The 12976-nt window shown below is 53.3% G+C and overlaps 4 protein-coding genes across 4 annotated transcripts; 1 reads left to right on the forward strand and 3 right to left on the reverse strand.

Annotated features, from left to right (window-relative positions):
* Positions 1 to 1186: 1186 nt before the first annotated feature.
* hsp88 (Hsp70 chaperone Hsp88) lies at positions 1187 to 3853 on the reverse strand (the record flags this gene model as incomplete). The annotated part of the gene is made up of 5 exons (XM_025639947.1): positions 1187 to 1693; positions 1747 to 2052; positions 2107 to 3547; positions 3615 to 3646; positions 3779 to 3853. The coding sequence occupies 5 exons, from the start codon at positions 3851 to 3853 to the stop codon at positions 1409 to 1411; spliced, it is 2139 nt and encodes a 712-aa protein (XP_025491674.1). The 3' UTR covers positions 1187 to 1408.
* Positions 3854 to 4779: 926 nt separating this feature from the next.
* On the reverse strand, positions 4780 to 7425 carry chsD (chitin synthase D). Its single transcript, XM_025641562.1, has 3 exons — positions 7223 to 7425; positions 7001 to 7167; positions 4780 to 6941 (listed from the first exon to the last, which is right to left on the reverse strand). Exons 1-3 carry the CDS (start codon positions 7271 to 7273, stop codon positions 4916 to 4918), a joined length of 2244 nt encoding a protein of 747 aa, XP_025491675.1. The 5' UTR covers positions 7274 to 7425; the 3' UTR covers positions 4780 to 4915.
* Positions 7426 to 8360: 935 nt separating this feature from the next.
* Positions 8361 to 10112, forward strand: BO82DRAFT_354505 (tRNA maturation protein LHP1). The gene is made up of 3 exons (XM_025635218.1): positions 8361 to 8482; positions 8697 to 9858; positions 9930 to 10112. The coding sequence occupies exons 2-3, from the start codon at positions 8750 to 8752 to the stop codon at positions 10045 to 10047; spliced, it is 1227 nt and encodes a 408-aa protein (XP_025491676.1). The 5' UTR covers positions 8361 to 8482; positions 8697 to 8749; the 3' UTR covers positions 10048 to 10112.
* Positions 10113 to 10455: 343 nt separating this feature from the next.
* BO82DRAFT_79972 (putative RNA binding protein Ligatin/Tma64) lies at positions 10456 to 12945 on the reverse strand. Its single transcript, XM_025641563.1, has 3 exons — positions 12676 to 12945; positions 11716 to 12592; positions 10456 to 11656 (listed from the first exon to the last, which is right to left on the reverse strand). The coding sequence occupies exons 1-3, from the start codon at positions 12694 to 12696 to the stop codon at positions 10554 to 10556; spliced, it is 2001 nt and encodes a 666-aa protein (XP_025491677.1). The 5' UTR covers positions 12697 to 12945; the 3' UTR covers positions 10456 to 10553.
* Between the last annotated feature and the right edge of the window lie 31 nt (positions 12946 to 12976).

The following is a 12976-nucleotide window of genomic DNA, read 5'->3' on the forward strand; positions in this document are numbered from 1 at the left end:
AAAAAAAAAAAAAAAAAAACAAGAAAGAAAAAAAAGACCGAAAGACCCATCCATCGCTCCCGGTAGATACCCAGTCCGACTGTCCGAGAAAGTTATCTACTGTGTATCCGGAAGTCGGGAATAATAATAATAATAATAATAATGAAGAAGAGTCAGCACAAAACCGCCCGGAGTCAGAGCCTTAAATGATAGAAACCCCCAGCAACAAGCAAGCCACGCTACCTGAGACAACCTTGCGCGACTAGTATATGTCAGTTTGGAAAGTGTACGCTGTACAGTTCTTATCTCAGCTACACCCACCGTTTCCCTTCCTTTCCCCTCCTCTCTATCAATCACTACCTGCCAGAATGAGAGCTCACAGCATCCAACCTGTCCGGTAACGGGACAACCCCCTATTCCTTTGCCTATCCACACCCGCCGCCGAGGAGGCCGAAAAAAAAAAAAAATTAGGGGGCTCCACTCCCAGGGAAACCATTGCTGCAGCGGATTAGGACAGGAACAACCATTCCTGCTTTTTCCTTTCCTTTGCCCCCTTGGCATGGAGACTAGTCGTGGGAGGGGAGAAGGGACCCTCGGAACTAGCTAGTCTAGCTGCCAATGCCAAATGCCAATCGTCAATTCAATTCATGCTACCGATTCGGAAGCGCCTACTGTGTAAACTCCGTCCGAACCCCCTTAGACCACCGCAAGTACGGAGTAGTCTCATAGAAATTACTGTGTATTGTTATCGTGACTTGGCAGTTGACACTGGCTGCCCAGTGGTGACTAGGCTGCAATCCACTTGAGACGTACGCAATGTGGCTCTTGAACATTTTCTGACTGCGTGCAAAATAAATCCCAGATGAATCCAACTCATCCTCTCGCTGACCCATAACCTACGCACTCGTATTCGTATCGTGCAGGGAAGAAAATATCCTCGGCAAGAATGCAATTGCAGGGTCACATGACCAATCCTCTTTTCCATCCCTTGCTCGAGGCTACAATAAATAAAAGGCACTGACTGATAAGCCTCAAATCATAATGAGCACCCTCCAAAGGCCTTCTAGTAGTGATTAACCAGTCATATACCGTTGCCTGAAACGTCTATCAAAAAGGTCCATGTCGGATCTATGTCTTTTATCCTTTCTTCTGCCTCCCATGTCCCACTCACCAGCAACAGCACCGCTTTGAAAGCGATCCGAACAGGGAAAGATCAGACAAGGGCAGAACAGAAGTGGCTCGACGTCGTTTTTACATCACAAGAGCCAGCCGGTTCTCGGCGATGCACAAAAAAAAATAAGAAGAGGATTCACAAATAAAAGGAAATAACACGGGGGATCAAGATATTTGTATTAATTCGTGACCACATTGCCAGCGCACTGCACCTGCCACACCGCTAGGCCAGTGGCTCAACCACCAAGAAGGACATTTACTCCTGAGCCTTGGCCTCACCCTCAGCCGGGGCGTCCTTCATCTCCGTATCATCAGCCTTCTCCTGAGCCTTCTTGACCTCCTCCTCAGCCTTGCGCTGAGCCTCGGCCTCGGCCCGCTTCTTAGCGGCCGCCTCCTCCTGGGCCTGCAGGACGGCCTGGCGCTCGGCCTCGGCCTTCTCGCGGTGGCGCTGGATGATGGGACCGGCAATGAAGCGGATCTCATCCATCTTGGCCACGTAGACGGACTTGGTGGTGTCCTCACCCTCATCATAGAGCCAGTCCTATGGACGAATTAGCACTGTGACAAAGAAATTGAGCGGAATATGGAACTAACCTCAGTGTCCATGAGCTTGGAACGCAGCTTCTCCTTCTCCTCCTCGCTGGCGAACTCGGAGTAGACACCATCGATCTTGTCACGGAGCTCATAGATGCTGGCCTCGAGCTCGTTCTTCTTCTCGTCGGTCTCGGCGATCAACTTGTCCTCCATGTACATGGAGTTCTCACGCTCAGTCCAGGTGTTCTTGAGCGACTCGTCGATGCCAGGGGTACCGGCGGAGATGGGCAGGTCACCCTTGCGAACCTGCTTCTTGACCTTGCGGGTCTTCTTGGGCTGCTCGCCGTCCTTGCCAGTGTCCATGGGCTAGGTACATTAGTCTCGATCTTACTGCAAGTTCATAGGGAAACGGAAACTCACCTCGCCGTTCTCATTCTCCTCGGGAACGGGCTCCTCGACTTCCATGTCCTCAACATAGTAGCCGGACTCGACGTTAAGGATACCGTGCAGGTTAAGGCGGGCCTTAAGCTTGCAGATCATGAAGTCGTCGTTGGCGTCAGCCTTGACACCCTTGACAGAAAAGCGACCAACCCAGGGGTTGATCTTGCCAGGGAGCATCTCAGGCTTGGCGTAACGAGCCTCGAGGTCAAAGGGCTGCTTGCGGTAGAAGGTAAGGATCTTGGTGGAGGGCATGACGTTGCCGCGGTTGAAGACAGTCAGGCTGGTGTCCTCATCGGGAATGTCGGCGGACTGCTCCCAGGTGAACTCGATGGGGTAGTTCACGATGTCGTGCACGGAGAAGTCACGGACACGGAAGACGGGGGAGAGGATGGCACAGCTGAAAGCACAGCCACGAGCAATGGCCTCATCCTGGTTCAGGGTGAAGGACAGGCCCTTGCCGAAGAACTTGGCAACGGCGTCCTTGACGGCGGGGACACGGGTGCAGCCACCAACCATCTCAATGGAGTCGATGTCATCGATCGTGAGCTTAGCCTCGGCGAGGACCTGCTCAAGAGGAACGGTGATACGCTCAAGAAGGGGCTTGACCATGACCTCCAGCTCCTCACGCTTGACAATGGAGCGGACATCGACGTCCTCCATCAGAGACTCAATGCTCATGGGAGCAGCAGGGTTGGCCGACAGAACCTTCTTCATCTTCTCGGCGGCGGCGAGGGTACGGGACCAGGCCTTGGGGTTGGAGCGAACATCGATCTTGAACTTCTCCTTGAACTCATCGGCAAAGTGCTCGGTGAGAGCCTTGTCGAAGTTGCGGCCACCGAAGTGACGGTCGCAGGCGGTGGCCTTGACATTGAGCTCACCCTTGCGGAACTCAACGATGGAGGCGGTGTAGTCGCTGTAACCGATATCAACGAACATAACACGGCGGGGCTTCTCCTCGGGGCCGGGGAGGTCCAGCTTGGTGATACCGTATCCCAGAGCAGTGGCGGTGGTGTCGTTGATCAGGCGAAGAACCTTGAGGCCAGCGATCTCACCAGCATCGATCATAGCGCGGCGCTGAACATCGGTGAACCAGGCGGGCACGCTGATGGTGACATCGGAAACGGGGAGCTTCAACTCCTTGGCGGTGATGTCTCTGATCTTGGTCAAGTACATGGCGACCAGCTGGGTGGCAGAGAACTTCTCCTTCTTGCCGAGGTAGTTGACCTCAACACCAGCCTGGCCATCGACATCACAGATCTGGGCTGTGCTGTACTCCTGCTCGAGCTGAACATCGGGGTCGCTGAAAGCGCGGCCGATCAAACGCTTGAGGTTGCCGACGGTGTTCTTCAGGTTGGAGGTCTCTTGGGTCTTTGCGGCCTCACCGATGTGTCTGCTTCTGGCGCTGAAACCAACCAGGGAACTATTGCACAAACCACATCAGTATTATTGCGCGGAACGAATAGAATAAGGGAAGAGCGCCAACTTACGGGGTAGATCTGTTGGAAACTTCGTTCGTGATCTATTCATGGTTCCAAGATACTGGTTAGTCTCCGTTTGGGGAAAATATCAGTCTCCGCCAACGCTAAGCAGGAGAGGAGCGGGAAAAATGAGTAGAGGGGCAGAATGGGGGAAAAGAAATAGATATACGCACAATATCGATACCCTTGTTACGGGCAACACCGACCTTGGTGCTCTGGGCACCGAGATCAATACCAACGACAGACATTTTTGCGAGGGGGAGGGGGTGTGGTGGGGGGGAGGGCGAATAGAGAGAAAAGGAAGAAAGAGGTGTTGGTGGGAGGTAATATGGGGGAGGGGGAGGTTGGGTGAGGATCCAGAGCAAAAAGAAGAGGGACGAGGGGGAGAATTTGCAGCCACGCCACTATCGGGGGGGCGGTCTGTTAGGTAAGTTAGGTAAGTGGCTCAGTTCGTCACTCGTTATGTTATGAGCTGTCGGGCAACGGCGTCAATGAATGGGTATCAATCAATAATATTAGAGGGATTACAACAGTTTTAGATTGTTCAAAGATGAATCAAGAGTTTGGACAGTTACTGGGAGCTCTGACAATGCGAAAGGAGACAATTCTAGCTAGAAATAACACGAAATTGACTCATCCAGCAGAGTAACTATCAGGCGAAAAGCCCAAGCTGAGGATCTCATCATCGAACCTTCCAGCGCCTACTCGAGCCCTCCCGCCAGATCACCGCCCGGGGCCTGCCCGGCAATTCCTCTTTCACCGCCTCGGTGGGGCTTATCGATAAATCAGAGTTTTACTTTCCCTGCCATTGGCCACAAGCTGCTCTGTTAGATAAGGCTGCCTCAGGCCGATAGGCACTACCTCACTGCAGAGAACAACATTCAAAAGTACTGTACCATGTGCATCGCAGGTAACGTACACGTTGCTGCTTGGCGACAGCCGTGTTGATTTGCTCGAATCATTCATATCACAGCGTTCTTCTCTTTTAAGAACGTACCTTGTTAGAGACCTCAAATTGGCAACGTGTTTATACAAGTGAATACAAAATAAAACACCCACAGGGAGAAAGATGAAATCCTGAATACCACCAAAAGAGAGGCGCGCATGTTAACAATTCATGATGTCACATGCATAAATATTCCAAACCCCATCACTGCATTCACTGATATCTTCTCCCACGTTGCCCAGTACGCAAAACACACGGAATAGCTGGCGTCCTACTAATGCGGTGGGAAGAATCACCGCAGGCCCGCGCTGGCAGGAACAGAAACATACTGCTGAGTCAAAGGGTCATAACAGGTATCTGGGGCTCATATGCCTGATCCATCGGCTGTAACGTTCCGATAATCGACATCCTCGTCTAATTTTTCACTTGCAGTGCTACATGTGGCTGCAGCATGTGTCTGGTCACTTGACAAATGCACTATGCCGCTCTCATAGTCCTCCGCGGATGGTAGACGCGACCCAACGACTGCGACTCCAGATCTATAGCTTGTTTTGATGTCTACTGCAGAATCGGTATACCCTGGTGCACCACTAACGTGATAGGGTCTGACCTGCTCTTGTCTCTTGACTAAACTCTCCACGGGCAGTGGGAGACAAATTGAATTCGTACCAGAATCTGTTGTTGCCACCGACTCCAGGGAGTAGGTCGGATGCAGCCCTATCCGAGGTACACCAGGAAGAGGCGTCATGTACTTGACCATGGCGGACTCGAGGTCTTCTTGTTTGTGCAGATCGCCGTAATCATGAGGAAGTGGCGGTGCACCCGACAAGCGTCCATGGATTTTCTTGCTTGGGCGGACGGGTATGCCCCTTTCGTCCTTGTTAATTCGAAATGTATCAACCATCACGTTGAGCTCATCGCCTTGCTCCCGAGCTTTTTCTACTGCTTCCTCCGGTGATGTATGCTCGTCCGCTTTCGCTGCATCCGCTCGGGGTCCTCCCCATGTGCGCTGACCGGCCGTGAAAATACCGTACACCATGTAGAGCCAGTTGAAGAAAGGATTCACAATGAACATCAGCGGATAGAGCCAAGCTTTGAACCGCTTGAGCTTCAGCCCAAAATACAGCATCAACAGGTAGTTCAGACCTAAGGAGATTGCGATGAATCCCACGGGAAGATTTTCGATCTTGCTAGATGTAGTGATGAGTGACACCACCAGGATTAAGAACAGCAGAGCGGTCGTGCGGATCGTATTCTGCATAAAGCGTACCAAGCAGAGAAGCGGATATCGCCTCCAGAGTCTGGCATCGGTTAGCATGCACACTTCGTTGGTGATGAAGCCAAGGAACCAGCGGCGTCGTTGCTTCAGGAGGCTACCGAAATTCTGAACAGCTTCAGTTTTGCAAAAAGCACCGGTGCACATCTGGATTTGGTAGCGCTCGGCTGCACCGATCATGAAAAGGTGTGTCAACCATCGATCTTCGCCGAGATGGCATTTGCCGTAGTCGAAAAGATCCTCACACTGCTCAGCCTTGTCTGCAAAATAGTACTTGGCCATCTTGCGAAAAGCCGAGAACTTCAAGATCGTTAGCGCCCCTGGAAGACAGGTAACAGCACCACATCCAGACTCCACCGAACGCTCGAAGAGTTGGCCGTGGACATACTCCATGTCCTGCAAGACTGTGATAAGAGAGTACTTCGTTGTTGTTGACGTGAGGATACCAGTCATTGCCAGCATGTTGTGTTTACTTCCTGGTTTCAACTCCATGTCGTACATGAAATTCTGTAAACACAGTTTATCAAGAATGCAGTCAGAATCGATGAACAGAAGGAAGAGGTCGTCTTGACGCTTGAGGTAATCAGCATACACCTTGTCGATCAGCCTGAAAGTTTGCTTCTGGCAATGTCGTTTGCCGCCATGCTTGAACCGGGACACCGTTATCCTTGCGCCTTTGTATGTGACATCGATGCTCTGCGGGTAGGTCTCCAGCGAGATTGGAATGCCGAGATGCTGGATAACCTGAAGATAAGACTCATCAATCTGGCCTCCGTCGTAAGAGAGAAACACATGAATACAGTATGCTGGATAATCACTGCAGACGACTGAGTCGATCGCCTTGATTAGTACGTGTGGTTCTTCTTTGAAGACCGGCATGACTATGACCGTCTTGGGTGCAGTGCGATCATCCAATGCTTGTCTCACTCGCTTGGTTCTTCCCAGAGAATTTATGATAAGCCGGTTGACGCAAAAGAGCCAGGGTATCACGAGAAGAACGGAAAATGTCCAGAACGCGAACCATTGTAGAACGGAGGTCAATTTCGTCGGAAAATAGCGAGTTATCTGCGTCGGCAAGGGAAGGATGGCGATCATGACTGGAAAGAATATTCCCCTGGGCACATAACCAATTAGGCGATGCTAAACATGATCTCAGCGTAAGCATAAACTCACCTGAGCAATGTGAAAAGTAGAATCATAACGACTGCCAGGACTTTGATGCTCCAGTCGTCTGCTTTCTGATAGACTTTAACAAGGCAGTATATGAAAGCTGCAAGAAATAATATCCATTCCAATAGCGCGGCAACCAGCAAAGGCCCTAGAATCGAGATATAGATGATCTATAGACTTTGTTAGCCTCGGCTATTCTATTGAAGTACGAAGGTATCAAAGTACATCTTCTTTCGGCCATGGTTCGAGGTTCGTAATTTGTCCTTGCGTCGCCATATTGACGTAAAAAGTACAAGGCGGCTGTCTCCTAGCAATCGAGCCGATGATCGTAAGCCTTCAGGTAAGCGAGAGGGTCTCCGTCAAGAGCACTGTGAACAACGTTCATTGTCTGCGGAAGCTCTATGCCACCGTCGCAAAGGTCATGGCAAAGGCCCGATCTTGTATAAGATGCAGCGATGTTGATACTGGCTGAATAGCTGAGGCCGAATAGGTTGGCACAGCAAGCATTGATGAAGATGACGCATGGCTATAACCGTATCCATGTCCTTAACAATTCAGGAGATCCCCGCAAAGTCGAGTAGTCAAGGCAACAAACAGAAAAGGCAGGTGCATCTACTGGCGGAAGGAAAGTAGGACATCTTGAAATGCTCCTCAACCAGGGCAGTGAACCGTGAGCCCAGGCTAATAACTCTCTCTGTTCGCAGTTCCTTCGTGAAGTCAATTATGGGGTTGAAGTGATAGTCGTTTCTGCAATCGAAATGCAATGAGAGCCGAGTAGCCGTGACATAACTTACACGGGCTATACATCGTTCGGCTAGTGAGGGCATCGACAAGTGTATGCCGTACTTCCTCAATTAAGCGAGCAGCATCAGTCGTCGATGTCAGAATCCAGTGTGAGAGAAGAAGGGGCCTAACAGAAGCAGTTGCCTTCTTGTGCCACCCAGCCTGCCAATGCTGCTTTGAGGTAGCTCAGATTCTCTGTCGGTTGTTTCCAAGAATTGAGGCTGATTTGAGCAACATGTGGCAGCACAAGCTCATTGAGTTGACTGGCTGATGAGCAATCAAGTCCAGTAGACATGGTGATCTCTGCTTCAATGTTTCTATTCAAAGGTGTGATGGTGGTACTGATACTATGAGTGGAAGTTGGATACAGCCGGACAATTGGGAGGAGGTGTATAGATCCAACGTCCCAGAGAGGTTATTCGCACTGGCTCCCGAGTCCCGAGTCAACCATGCGCCACATATGTATGCCTGAGGCATACAGAGGAGTCAACAAATGTGGCGCCAGCTCCGCGGGCGGTCAGAAAATTTCCCCCGCCGCGCATTGGCCTGGGAAATTTCCCTCTTGCAGCTGAGGCAGAATCTCCCTTTCTTTCTCCTCCAATCTTATTTTATTTTTTTTAGGAGTAAAAGTTTTCTGGTTCTAGACAAATCTCCGTTCTGTTCACCAATTTCCTGCATCTCGTGCAACTGAATTACTCACAGGTGAGCATTCACTCCTACTCGATCTATTTTGCCCCCCATTCCTGCTGCACGCGGACATCCGATCATTATTGGCCAGGCGAATCCGTATCGCGGCGCTGCCCCCTCCCCCCGGCGAGAGATTTCGAATTTATTGATGCTCGCTTACCCATTCCCGCGCATTCTTGATAAATACTAATTTCTGGGTACGCGGTTACTGATATCTCTTCAATTGCAGGAGGCGCATCCCTATCATTACTTTCACACACCCCATTTTCATAATCTCACAACATGTCTGACGAACAAAAGCCCGTCGCCCAGCCCAATGCTGAGGCTGAGAAGGATGTTCAGAACGTTCTAGCCGAGTTGAAGGGTGAGAGCACCGAGGCTGCCGCTCCTGCTGCTGCCGTTGAGGAGACGAAGCAGACCGACGAGGCTGCCGAGGAGGCCCGTATCGTGGAGGCGGCCGCCAAGCTGGGCGAGAAGTCCGCCCAGGCCGAGGAGCAGAAGCAGGAGAGCAAGAAGCAGGAGCAGCAGCAGCAGCAGCAGGGTCGCGGAGGCCGCACCAACTACCGCAACAACGTCAAGTTCGACCCCTCCAGCCAGGAGGTGACCAGCGACCCCGTCCAGATCCGCAAGCAGGTCGAATTCTACTTCTCCGACTCAAACCTCCCCATGGACAAGTTCCTGCTCTCCAAGGTCGGCGGTAGCAGCAACCGCCCCGTCTCCCTCGAGCTCCTCCACTCCTTCAAGCGCATGCGCCGCTTCCAGCCCTTCAGCGCCATCGTCGAGGCTATTAAGTCGTCCGAGACCGTCGAGCTCACCGACAACGACACCTGCGTGCGCCGCAAGACCCCCCTGCCCGAGACCGTGACCGAGAACCACAACCCCACCGTGGTCCGCGTGTTCGAGGACAAGGCCATGAACCGCAGTGTCTACGCCAAGGGTTTCGGCGAGGAGGGCCCCACCACCCAGCTCGAGATCGAGGAGTTCTTCGCCCCCTACGGCCCCATCAACGCCATTCGTCTCCGCCGCTCCTACGACAAGACCTTCAAGGGCAGCGTCTTCGTCGAATTCGAGTCCGAGGAGAAGCAGCAGGCCTTCCTCGCCCTGGACCCCAAGCCCAAGTGGAAGGAGCAGGACCTGCTCATCAAGAGCAAGAAGGAGTACTGCGAGGAGAAGGCCCGGGAGATCGAGGCCGGCCGCATCAAGCCCAGCGGCGGCCGTGGACGTGGCGGTCACCACCGTGGTGGCCGTGGACGCGGCGGCAACCGTGGCGGTCGCGGCGACAACAAGCGCGGCGACTGGAGAGACCGTCGCGCCGCTGACCAGAAGAACGGATTCAGCGACAAGAAGGAGGAGCCCAAGGAGGAGCGTAAGGAGATCCAGAAAGACTCCCGGTAAGTTTCCCTCTTCTCCACCCTTGCTTAACCTTAAAAAGTGGTTGCGATTCTAATACTCCTCTCTACAGTGGCGTTCCTGTTGTCCAGAGCACCACCGACGAGTCCGCCGGCCAGAAGCGCGCCCGTGAGGAGGACGGTGCCAATGGCGATCACCCCGCCAAGAAGGTGGATGCCAAGCAGGAGTAAAGGGGATGATGATATAAAAAAAGAAAGAGACTTCGATACCAGTATTTTCTCTATTTCATGAAAGGGCGTGTGTATGTGTGTTGGGGGGGGGAGGGATGGGATTTCGAAGACAAAAAAAAAGCATGGCCTGGGTTCGATTTCCTTTTGACTTTTAAAAGAAGACCATACTATAATGGCGTTGTATAGTTACCCCTATTTTGTTATCCTTTAGCTTTTCTTTCAAATGGACTTGGGTTCCAAATCATGTCTGTCTTTCAGTAGTCCAGTGGTTCTCGTCGGCGCGATGTTCTTGATAGAGTTGTAGGCATTCTTGGTAGACGTCTGGCAGTTGTGGTATTCCAGTTTCGATCCAAATCCGCAGGATGTAGGGGGTGTGTGTATTTACAATGGACCGTTGATCTTTGGTTTTTGTTTTGCAGCATCCTCCAACTGATATCAGGTTGAACTATATAAGTGTAAATGTATGGCTATGTCCAAAACGCTACGACGCACGAGTGACCCTCCCCCTATTTCTTCTTCTTGGTCTTATCGACGACATCGATCCATTGCGAGCGCAGTCCGCGGCGGGATAGCGCCTCCTCCAGTGCCCGGCGCTGGTCACCCTGGATCAAGACCTCCATGACGCCCTTGGCTGCGCCGGTGGCCTGAGCGACGCTGGTGCTGCTGGCACATTTCTTCTGCAGCTCCTCGGCCAGCAGGCTGGGGATGATGCCGAAGACCTCCAGCCCGGAGACCTTGGTGACGGTCTTAGAGCCGGTGCGGCGCTCGAGGGTGATGGTGGCCTTGGGGGCGGCTCCGGCCTTGGGCTTGACGCCGCCGCCGGCCAGGGTCTGGCCCGGTTTCAAAATGACGTAGTGGGCGGTCAGGAGGGCGTGGTCATCGACGAGGCGTTTCAGGAGGGCGTCGCGGGTGGTCTTGCCGCGGGCGAGGGTGCTGCGGTCGTCCGACGAGCCCGACGTGAAAACGGTGTTGGCGAGGAAGGGGTTGAGGTTGACAATGCGTTTGTTGTGGGGGTCGATCAGCGGCGGGCTCTGCGACTGCAGGTACTGGTCCAGGTGGGCGGAGACGTCGGCGTACTTGTAGAAATTGCTGGGATGCGTGCTGGACAGGGCCGGGAAGATGGTCGGCGCCAGCTTGCCCGTCGGTCGGTACAGGGTCTGCACGGTGAGCGTCTGGCCGACCGAGGGGTCGCTGTCGGAGGAGGCGATGGCTTTGCTGCTGGTCGGGCCGGCGCCGGCTTTGTTGCTGGCGGCGTTCTCGGTGGCGTTCTTGGAGGGCAGTCGGTAGGGGACGAACTGCTCGACCCGGCGGTCGTTGAAGTCGACGTCCAGAATCACGGTTTCCTGGCCGTTGCGGTCCTTGGATTTGACCAGGCGCTGCTTGTCGAGGTATTTGATGAACTTTTTCACATTCTTCCAGCTCGTCTTCTTGATCTGGTAGAATTGAGCTTGTTTGGGCGTGTGGATGGGAAGGTAGGGCGTGATCATGTTCGACACCAGCGCGGACGGCTGGACTGGTAAGGACAAGCCGTGGTTGGGCGTTGAAGGGTTATCTTGTTTGAGCTTGTATAATGAGTAAAGGAAAGCCTTCTCGAAGGCTTCGTCAATCTCTGTGCAATGTTAGCTGACGCACGAGATGTTATCAGAACATGTAGCAGGCTTTACTGACCTTTGGTTGATGGCTCTTTCTCCTCAACGACAGGCTCTTCCTCAACCGGTTGAGGTGCTTCAGCAGAAGCCTCATCATTTCCCGCAGCCTGAGCAGGAGCCTGCTCATCCAACTGAATATCATTCACAGCTCCCTCAATCTCCTTTGTCTCGCCACTGTCCTCCTCTTCAACATCGTCCCACCCTTCCAAGTATTCGGGAGCCGGTGGACCAGGCTTGGACGACGAACTCCAAGCCCAGAGCTCGTCACCCTCCCAGTGGAGTCCGCGAACAGCATGGCCCTTTGCGCCCTGCACTTCTCCCAGCGCCGAAACGTCGATCTCACAGACACCCACGAACCGCGGCACGGTATACCTGTCCAGATCCGCGACGGCGACGACCGCACCTTTGACCGCCCGCTCGTCGAACGGCGGCTCATTCGCGATACCCGGAGTCATCAGATCCGCTCCTCCCTGGAGCTTCTGCATCACCATGCCCGGGGTGTGCAGCAGGGGTACTAAGCCTGCGTTGTGCCATAGTGTGTAGACTGTCGGGTAGAGGCGTCCGTCGGCGCCGGGGCCGTGGTCGACCTTAAACCACAGCACGCGCTCGTCGCCCCCGGGATGCGTCCCCACGTAGACGGTGCCCTGGACCTCGCGGAGCTGCGGTCCGGCCGTCGTGGTGAAGCGCGCGGACAGGCAGTTGTCGGGGAGAAGCGCATTCCGGATCGAGGTGAGGTTTGGCGCCGTCGGGTTGGATGCGCTGCTGGGGGCAGCCGAATCGTCACCGCTGGGTTCGGTGGGCGCGCTCGATGATGGGATCTCAATCTTGTAATCAGCGATAATCTGGTCGGCGATCTTCCTGCGATCCGAGGAGCGCAAAGGCGCAAGGTTCTTGATCTGTCGTCATCAAAAATGTGGTCAGTGATGAAATTTGAGTAACCGGCTCGGGGGTTCGACAGTGCGGGGGAGGGGTAGGTTACGGTGGGCTTCTTCTTGAACATGATGGCGGATAGTAAGGGTACACAAGAGCGTTTAATATGTGTTAACTGAGTATTTGAACGCCCCTCCAACCATTTCAAGATCAAAGGTGGGCAGGACAAGTAATGGTATTCAAAAGAAAGAATGGATGGGCTTGTGATGGAGGGGAATGGATGGGTCTGACTGCCGCAACAACAATCGGCCGCTCTTCCCCGCCTTCGATTAAATCATCGCCAGGTACCCTGTAGTACCGTACATAACGTAACATAGTCCTCCTGGCCATCCCATCAACAACTGGAAGCT

The sequence above is a fragment of the Aspergillus uvarum genome (assembly GCF_003184745.1).
Source record: "Aspergillus uvarum CBS 121591 unplaced genomic scaffold BO82scaffold_28, whole genome shotgun sequence".
Lineage (NCBI taxonomy): Eukaryota > Fungi > Ascomycota > Eurotiomycetes > Eurotiales > Aspergillaceae > Aspergillus > Aspergillus uvarum.